Source organism: Mus musculus, chromosome 9 (genome assembly GCF_000001635.26).
Source record: "Mus musculus strain C57BL/6J chromosome 9, GRCm38.p6 C57BL/6J".
Lineage (NCBI taxonomy): Eukaryota > Metazoa > Chordata > Mammalia > Rodentia > Muridae > Mus > Mus musculus.
This window is the reverse complement of record NC_000075.6, coordinates 39,318,095-39,328,189: the sequence shown is the minus strand read 5'-3', so window position 1 is coordinate 39,328,189 and position 10,095 is coordinate 39,318,095. Positions and strand designations below refer to the sequence as shown.

The following is a 10,095-nucleotide window of genomic DNA, read 5'->3' as shown; positions in this document are numbered from 1 at the left end:
TTTATACTAAGAAAATGCAGGAAATTTTAGGAGTGACCCTGTTTGAATATTAACTGCCTTAAGTGCTTGCTTGCACAAAGTCTTGGCCTCTGTGGGAAAGTATTAGCCCAGCTGAGTACAAATAGACAAAAATCTTGAAGTTAGCAGAGAACAAATAGCTATAAATCTTGTGGACAGGTGCCTAATAACCCATTCTGTTCTAATCTTCCTGCTGAACTGTTTATCCAGTCAATATCCTGTTCCTGGGAACAGGTGCATTACCCAGAGACAAAACAACACCATTCCATCCCCCTTCCTGCTCCAATGAGTATTCTTCACGCAGGACCTCAGCTTTATAAAAAAAGCACCACTATTTTTTGGAAGGCTTTCATGAAGTGAATGCTGTCATAGCAATACTTCTGAATCTCCAGTAACAGTCAGCTCAGACTGACCTTTAGCAGTGAAGGCAGCAAGGAGAGGACTGTATTGCTTCAAGTGCTTGATGCCTTGTTCTGGTATAAGCTTCTCCTCTTTTATTCCATTTCACAGTGCTCATCACACTGGAACAGACTATCCCAATGACCACTGGTTCCGGGATGCTATCTTTTTCATCTCCTCTTTTACATATAAAATTATGCCCCTGAATGGGTCACAGTGGGACACCTGCTCCTGAAGCTCCTTCTGGAGTTCCTTCAGAGGCCCAATGGTTGGCTGGTTGTAGAATACTCTGAAAATTCTTTTAATCCTGCTTCAGTGAAATACTTAGTGAAGTACACAACACTTTATTGGCAAGTAATAAATCCATCAGTCTGTTGTCCATGCTGACTTTCTGAAGACTTGCAAAAACTGCATTGTTATCTTTTTCATTTATCCATGATTTAAAGAGCTTTACAGCAAAAACTGCTGAAACCTCCAAGGTCAAAAACTCAGATGACCGCAGATGGTGGTGAGGATATGGAGAAAGAGGAACATTCCTCCATTGTTGGTGGGATTGCAAGCTGGTACAATCACTCTGGAAATCAGTCGGGCACTTCCTCAGAAAAGTGCACATAGTATTTATTACCTGAGGATCCATTTATACCACTCCTGGGCATATACCCAAAAGATTCTCCAACATATTAACAAGAATACATGCTCTACTATGTTCATAGAAACCTTATTTATAATAACCAAAAGCTGGAAAGAACCCAGATGTCCTTCAACAGAGGAATGAATACAGAAAATGTGGTACATTTACACACTGGAGTACTACCAGAATATCAAAGAGTATTTCTGCATAAAGGCAGAAGTCAGTAGTCAAGTTTTGCTCCAGAAGCATCAAGAAACTTAGCTACTATTTCCAAATCAGTGCCAATTTCAGTTAAGACTTGAATAATAGAGTCTTGAAACTGAGTAGGGTCAAAACTCTCTTTTTTATCTCTTTTATTTTTCTGATTTTAATACACTGGCCTGATAGTGTTGGTTTTTGCTGTCGATTATTCATAAAAGACACCCAAATTTAAGGTAAAGAGAAAAGAGCCAGAAATTCCTGAGCTAGCTGCAACTGTGGCGCTTTCACCTTTCTGACCAGAACAGGAGCAGGAGGAGAGGAAGAGGTTTCATCCCCCTCTAACTTTTATTTCTGAAATATCTCAACTACAGCTATAGTCAGATTGGTACCCAAATTGTTTTTCTCTAGATCCTTATATTGTTTTTCTGGGTTTCTTAAATTAGGAAAAGATCAAAGCAGTTTTAGTTCTTAGGGAAACTGTTAATAATATTTATATGAATAGATTTATTATTTAAACAATAGTAAACTTATAATCAATACCATATAACTCATTAGGAAAGGCATTTTTCCTCTAAACTTTATAATCTCACTGTGTGTTGTGTCTGTTGTGTTAATAGAGGTGACTAAGAAATGCACTCAATCTCAAGCACACCAACACCTGTTGGAGCACAGTAAGCATTAAAACACAATTCTTCAGTAATTCACATGGTTAAAATCTTTATTAGGATCTGAAAGGTTAGAAATTAGAAGAAATCATTTGAAGAGCAACTTCACAATTGGGGAATTATCACTGATAATTGCTTATTTTTCTCAGGAGCACATATCTAGAATAATGGCTATCCTTAGGGAATGTTTATTTCATGAAGTAGAATACCTGAAGTAATTAAACTCAGAGCTTCACAACTGCTCAGATGAGTATGAGTGTGAAATTGAAACTTCAGAGTTACAAATTAAGTGAGTTCTGGAAGAAGATAACTTGAGATGTAGACATGTCTGAAAAGTACTCTTGTCATTGAGGACTAGGCCTTGACTTTTAAATACGAATTGTAGAATGCAGGGTGCCTGTTTCTTACAATTCCAGGATTAGTACCATTGGGCAACAGCAAACAAAACTTGATATTGAGTACTCTTGGAGAATTAAGGTAATGTGTTTGTTTTACACTTGTCATTTAGGACTATAATGGCTGAATCAATCATGGTTAGAAGTCAGGTATTTGTATATCTTCCATTCATTCATCTATTTCCCTTATTATTAGAAGTACCATAAAAATCCCTGTAATTTGGCAGTAATGTATTACAGAGGAGACTAGAAAATAAGTGCTATGAATCATCTGACTAGTAGTGTAGTTTATTTCTGAAGTAATTATGAGGTTCAGAAATTACAACATCCTGAACACGTAGAAATGATGATTCTATTACAAGATTTTTGGAGAATCACAGCATGTCAGCAATAGTTTTAGATAGGATATAAAAGGAAATGTATATTTACCTGAAAACAAAGAAAAACTTATCAGTGATACTCTCTAGGAGAACAAACACCATTTTTAAAATGTATACAATGAATAACTGTAAGATAATCTAGGAACTTTAAGTAACCAAATGTGTCCATCACAAAAGGAAGGATTTGTATGCTTAAAAAATGGGCCAGGATCCACTAAGTGGACAATTGTGGTTTTACAAATAAATGATAGGGAATTGTTTCTCTAGGTCTGTAAATGTGAATTATTATCAGATTTAGGCTACAGCATATTCCATAAGCTTGAATAAATGACTTTTTCACTCTTTACAATAACACTACAATTAAAGTATGATCATTAAAATGTTTATTTTTATGGTTTCAAAAATCACAACTGTCTTAAAATATGTAAGCTGCATACGCATTATACCACCTTTAAATGTTTTCCAAGCATTTGTCAACTTCTGTTTCACCTTGCCAATGTCCTTTCCATAGCTGATTTCCACAGTGAATACCATAACCTGAAATTTCACATAATTGCTTTAAATTTGTTCTTTCTAACTTCATGGAACACAGAAGAAATGAAAACCTTAACAATGCCTTCAGAGAAGGTACAGTTATGGTAAATGGTGGTCACTATAGGCTTATTGGTTCAACTATCAGGTATCATTGTGACCTCTTTGCAGTGTTTCTGTTCAAAATTTCCTGAGCTGAGAAGATACATCAGAGATCTTTCAGATATCTGTTTAATAATGTATTAGGATAGTCTCAAATAATATAGTACAATTTGCTATTTTCTAAGATTTGTTTTTAATGAAACGTTATGTATTTGCCCTTCATTTCCTCAGTCTATGATTTTTATTGTTTTTTGAATTAAAATTTTATCTTTAGTTTTACACATTAATTGGATGATATATATATGTATATATATATATATATATTTCTTATATTAGTAGTCATTTTAAAAGCAATTTAGGAGCTAATAAATTTGTTATTTTTTAACTTATTTTCACTGTTTTATATATAATAAGTCATTTTAACTGATTTGGTATTTTAATATTATTTTAATATTGAATGGGTTTGAATTATTTTTTTGTCTTGTATGATTGGGTTGTAGTAAGTTTGAAGGCAAGCTCACAACAGGATACACTCCTTACCAGGATAAATGTGTGATTTCCTATTCAATTTAAGTGAAAAAAAATCCTTTTATTATTAGAATATATAAAATTTATAATCTGTGATTCCTTGTTTGATAATTGTAATACAAATACTCAATTATATGATTGGAATTACTGTTCTATTTTATAAAAATTATAGATCACTTAACTAGGTTTTAGCTACATACCTTCTTTGAAACAACTATGCTAAAGTATAACATATTTTGTATTTTTATTTTACACTGGTAATCATTGCGGAACAACATTCATTTTTCAGACAAAAAGGTTAAATATATGGCCATTGGAAAATGAATTTCAAAAACATTTTTTGAATGGTAAAACATAAAAATATTAGCATCAAGCATTTGAATGTTGAACACATTGAGTAATATTGATGACACTCAAAATTTTATTATTGTGAATTTACTCAAAATTTTGCCTATTATACAACAACAATAGGAATACAGGTACAATTTTGTATTTAGTGTTATTCCATGAGTATGCAATAATAGATTCTACTACAACTTTTATTTTCTCTTTCTTCTAGTTTTATTTTGGCTGTAAATCTTATCCCATACTTATAGCCCTGTTCTTATTAATATATGCTAGTATGGAAGATTTACCTTGTGAATTCTTTAAAGTAGAGTAGATGTCATTTTAGTTTATATGACTTCAATGACCTAAGGCTATGTGTATTTAAAATTCAGCAATATTTAGAAAAAATGTAGAGTATGAGACACAGAGATACATTGAAACAAGAAAAAGAGCAGGTCAGTAAAATTTCTAAAAACTGTCTTTGAAGCATGGTATTAGAATGGTTTTCCTCAACCTAATGTCTCCCAAGTGCACTATTCTTTTGGCATTTCTATAATTTTACATAATTACTCTTAATCTTTAGCTGGTTCAGATCTCCACATGTTACCAGAAGAGATTTTTATCCGTGAGATTTGGCATATCATCAAGAGCTCTATATTAAATAAATTATATGAGATGAACAAATAATTTTAAAACTATTTTAATGGTTGTATAAACTACCAGTGTATCTATGATAAAAATAACTTACAAATACAGTAATGAGCAAGGAAGTAATAACACTGGCTTAAACTGGCTTAAAATAACTGAGTAGAGAATGTGGACAGTTGATATAACATTACAACTCAGTGCCTAGGAATAGATCAGGAATTTATTTATTTATTTATTTATTTATTTATTTTACAGCTGTGGAGGTAATCTCGAGAAAAGCTAAAGATTAAACAGGAGCTGTTCTGCAGAGATTCAGTTATCTCTTTGTAATAAGTTTAAGACTAAAACCAGAAAATGCAATATTTTTTGGTTTTCTTCATAGACATGTATACATGTTTGCACTGGAAAGGTTTCTACACTTTAATCACCATATGTGACTTATAACAATAACAATATTACTAAATGAATTAATTCACACTTCATTTAATATGTGTTTTAGTTCTGAGTGAAAAGCAATTACTCTTGTAGAAATTAAGGCACTGACTAGTCAGACAAGTAGATTCAGAGGGTAAATGGATTTGCTATACAGTTCTGATGACTCTAGTTCTATCCTCCAATCCTGCATTGTGAGAAGATTAAGCATGCCATCCAAATTTATGTCTTCCTCTCTACTGTTCACCACAACATATCATGCACCTGTTAGCAATACTTCACACAAACCTAATGATAACAGCAACAACAACAATAATAATAATAATAATAAATATAATGTATTAACAAGTAAATTAAAGCACGTGACAATAGTGGATGAGCATGTTAAATATACTGAGATTCCAGAAGAAAGCTTTGTATTGAGCCTTATATACATCTAAAATTTCCTGACTTGCTTATTTTTGATCATTAAGATGCAGATTTTTAAATATTGCCTATACTGATTTATTTGTATGTTCTGAAATAAACATAGATAAAGATTGCTTTAAGAAGTATATTGGCATATTAAATAATATGACTTTGTATCTGAAATACAATAATTGGATTATGACAAGCCTAACATTTGTCTGTGAGGCTTTATTTTTTTACCATATTGAACATTTTAAAATGCTACTACTGTGAGTTCTTCTCACATTTAGCATTTCTTCAGTTCTCTCACTACTACTTGAGAATTATGTGTATTTTATTTGATTGGGTTTTGGATAATTGATGCTAACTGTTCATATTTTATACTGTTTTTATTTTATTTTTTAATTTTAGACATGCCACTAAATATAATTAAATATAAGGACACATAATAATTAAGTAGGAATATAGATGTTTGACATCCAAAGACTAGCAAATATAAAGTTTGTGGTGGTGCACTTACACATGACAAAGCAGACTTTAATTTGTACAGCATCAAAAAGAAAATGTGCTATAACTTAGTGAGAAAAAGTGTAACTCAAGTTTGAAAAATTAAAGTAAGAAAAAGTTAATCACAAGTTTTAATGCAGGCATTACATGATTTGTTTAATAGGTATTAGAATACCATTCAAAAAGTTACAATACACATAAATAACTACAAAATATGATTAAATATATGCTCTCTATATATGTATATGTATGATATACATAAACATACATAATATTTAAAATGCTTCGATACAATTTCAAAGTTTTAAAAACCAACAGGCCCTTTGTCTGATAATAGTGTCAGGTATAGGGTTCATCCTGTAAAGAGATGTTTCAATTATTTTATGATGTTTATGATACCATGGTTCCAATGAGAATGTCTTCTAGTTCATATGCTAACATAGCTCACATGGTTTAGAGGTGAATAAGATTGTTGTGCAGTTCTTTCCTCGATTAGTGTTCATAGTCTCTTCTACCTTCATGAAAGCTAGCCATTAGTGACTTATCTTCCAGGGCCAGCCAAGTATATTAATATCTCCATACTCTGTAGTTCAAGCACAAGGGCCTTTAAAAAAGGTCATTCCATTGAACCTTATGGTTTAAAAAAGAATTTTAAGAAGACCCTATAATTTCTTTGCATGGATCGAAAGGATCTCACTGTCCAACAACTCCAAAAGAGAGAACCCATTCACTAAAGGTGGTGGATGAATAAATGGAAACAATGTCATTCAGACACCATAGGGCAGCTGTACATATGAATTCACAGTGATTGTGAAAATATATATAATTTATGTGCAAGCTCGATAAAACTCAAAGATCTATTTTTATGTCTACTACAATGATATCATGCTTTGGAAATATATGCTAATGCTCGAATGAGAGATTTGTTCCATTATAAATGCAAATTAGAATTCTATTCTATACAAAAAGTGCAATTGAATACTTAGGCTGTTTCTTACTAGAGCTTTACTCATGAATGAATAATGTTGCCAGATAATTTTACCACAATTATTCTGTGGGCAAATATTTCTATTTATCCTGAAAGAATACTGGGAAACATAATTGAAGTGCATAGAAGATCTGTGTTCATACTTAGGGTATCAAACTAGTTTTTCAAAGTTTTAAGGCTTTATACACACACACACACACACACACACACACACACACACACACATATATATATATATATATATATATATATATATATATATATATATATTTCCCCACTAACATATGCTGTGTGATGTGTATAGCTGATTTCCAAATGCACATTTGGCATTGCCACAACTTTTCAAAAGCTATTCTAACATTCATGTATGAAAGTATCTCACTTTGATTTGATGGATATTTTATCGTAGTGAGCATATATTAATATACATGTTTATTGTTTACATACTAACTTTGTAGGTATTTTATTTATAAGTTTTTATTTTTAATATGAGTTACTTTAGAAGATTATGTTATCTTTATGTTAAAACTTATGCAAATATTTTTCTAGTCTCTATAAACCCTTTGGCAGATGAATTAATCACTGTGGGTTTGTCACCTCTTTTATCCCCTTAAACTTTAAAATATTTTTATTAACTTCTTATCAATTTGATAAGCATATTTGATCATATTTACTCTCCATCTCCCAACTCTTCCCAGGTCCATGTTCCTTCTTGCCATGCAGCTTTGAGTCCTCTTATTATTTTCCCATCGTGACCAATTTGTCTCTTCCATACACACACACACACACACACACACACACACACACAAACACACACATTCCCTCTATCACACTATAAACTTGTTTGGTAGTTCCCGTTGAGAGAAAACTGATATGAACTCTCTTAGCAGTTATATACTGCCAATAGTTCCTTAGATGGGGTGAACTTTATGCTGAACTCCACTTTCCCTGCTGGTACTCAGACTGTGTTGCCTTACATTGATTCTGTTCATCCTGTCACAGTGACTGTGAGTCTTTAAAATAACTGCTCTGCTGTGTCCAGGTCTTAATCCTAGTGTTACCTTGTGTCCAGTCCTTATAGCTAAAGATGGTCCAGATGACAAAAAATATTCACAGGCATTTACAGACAATGAATCTTAAGAATTAGAAAATGTTAATGTCTGAAAACAAGAATTCCATAGATCCCTTTGTGAAAGTTGATTTGGGAATCAATGATTATTTGGTGTGTTTACTGAAAGCTTGCTTCTGCACCACAGTGGGACACTTTTCTACAATAATACCCACTTTCCATCTCAACTTAGAGACATAGTTTTGAATTCACACAAAAAAAAATCTTAAATCTTGAATTCAGTGATAGTAAAAAGTGACTCTAACAGGCTTACAACTGTTTTACTCCTTCAGGATCTAATTGGAGAACATGGCAGCTGCAAACCATTGCATAGTGACTGAGTTCTTCTTGGCTGGACTCTCAGAGAATCAAAAAGTTCAGCTGCCCCTTTTTCTCCTATTTGTAGCAATCTATCTGATCACTGTGGCAGGAAACCTGGGGATGATTGCATTGATTGGGATCAGTTCCCACTTGCACACACCCATGTACTATTTCCTCAGCAGTCTGTCCTTCATTGACTTCTGTCAGTCTACAGTTGTTACCCCTAAAATGTTGGTGAGCCTTCTGACAAAGAAGAACATCATCTCCTACTCTGGATGCATGGTTCAGCTCTACTTCTTCATCAGTTTTGGAACTGCAGAGTGCTACACATTAGCTGTAATGGCATATGACCGCTATGTTGCCATTTGTAACCCCCTACGTTACAATGTAACCATGTCCTATCAGATTTACAGTTCCTTGATTTCAGGGGTGTATATTTATGCTGTGTTCTGTGCATCAGTAAACACCGGCTTTATAATTAGGATTCAGTTCTGCAAGTTAAATGTGATCAACCACTATTTCTGTGATCTTCTTCCCCTGTTGAAACTTGCATGCTCTAATACCTATATCAATGAAATATTGATTCTATTTTTTGGTTCAGTAAACATCTGTGTCCCAATGCTGACTGTTATTACTTCCTACATCTTCATCATTGCCAGCATCCTCCGTATTCGCTCCAGTGAGGGCAAGTTCAAAGCCTTCAGTACTTGCAGTTCCCACATCTCTGCTGTTGCTATCTTGTATGGTTCTACTGCATTCACATACTTACAGCCTTCATCAGTGAGTTTGGTGGACCAAGGGAAAGTGTCCTCTGTGTTTTATACTACTGTTGTACCTATGCTGAACCCATTGATCTACAGCTTGAGGAATAAGGATGTCACTCTTGCATTGAAAAGAATTCTTGAACAAAAAAGGCTTTATGTAAGCAGAAGTCGTGTGAAGATTATTAATTAGAGCAAAATTGTTCAAAAACATATAGATTGAATTGATACTATTAATTTTATCCTCCCTGTCATTACTATTACTCATTTATGACACTTCGATAATTTTTCGATAATTAAAACTGTCAATATTAAATTTCATGCACCTAATATCTCATACATTTCTCAGAATGAACAATGTGGGCAAATGTTAAGGATAACATGAATGCTTATGGCCATAGCTGATTGCCAGTCAAGTTACATATTTTCACGTTTGATAAATATTCCTTTAAATTTATAAATTTCACTCTTTAATTATAACACAAATGTAACTTTTTATTCATTTTAATTCGGTTTTGAGAACTTCATATGAAAATGTAATCATTTTCCTCATCTCCCACCAGCCATTCTCCCATGATCTTCCTGTTCTCTCTCAAATAGTAACCTCTTTTCCTTTCCTTCATATATACCCATAGGAAGACAGATTCAGGTGTTAGCAATTATTAGTTACTCAAGAAAGTGTGAGCCGAGATTCCCCTCTTTTACATTGGTATATCATATGGAATCAGTTTTGTTTTTTTGTTTA

At 32.9% G+C, this 10,095-nt stretch overlaps 1 protein-coding gene and 1 pseudogene across 1 annotated transcript; one reads left to right on the top strand and one right to left on the bottom strand.

Annotated features, from left to right (window-relative positions):
- Positions 312–890, bottom strand: Gm21041 (predicted gene, 21041; annotated as a pseudogene).
- On the top strand, positions 8,578–9,543 carry Olfr948 (olfactory receptor 948). Its single transcript, NM_001011756.1, has one exon. It carries the CDS (start codon positions 8,578–8,580, stop codon positions 9,541–9,543), a length of 966 nt encoding a protein of 321 aa, NP_001011756.1.
- Positions 9,544–10,095: the final 552 nt, after the last annotated feature.

What these genes read in the sequence shown, in the direction of transcription:
- Olfr948 (NM_001011756.1), top strand. Translation starts at nt 8,578, where the DNA reads ATGGCAGCTGCAAACCATTGCATAGTGACTGAGTTCTTCTTGGCTGGA.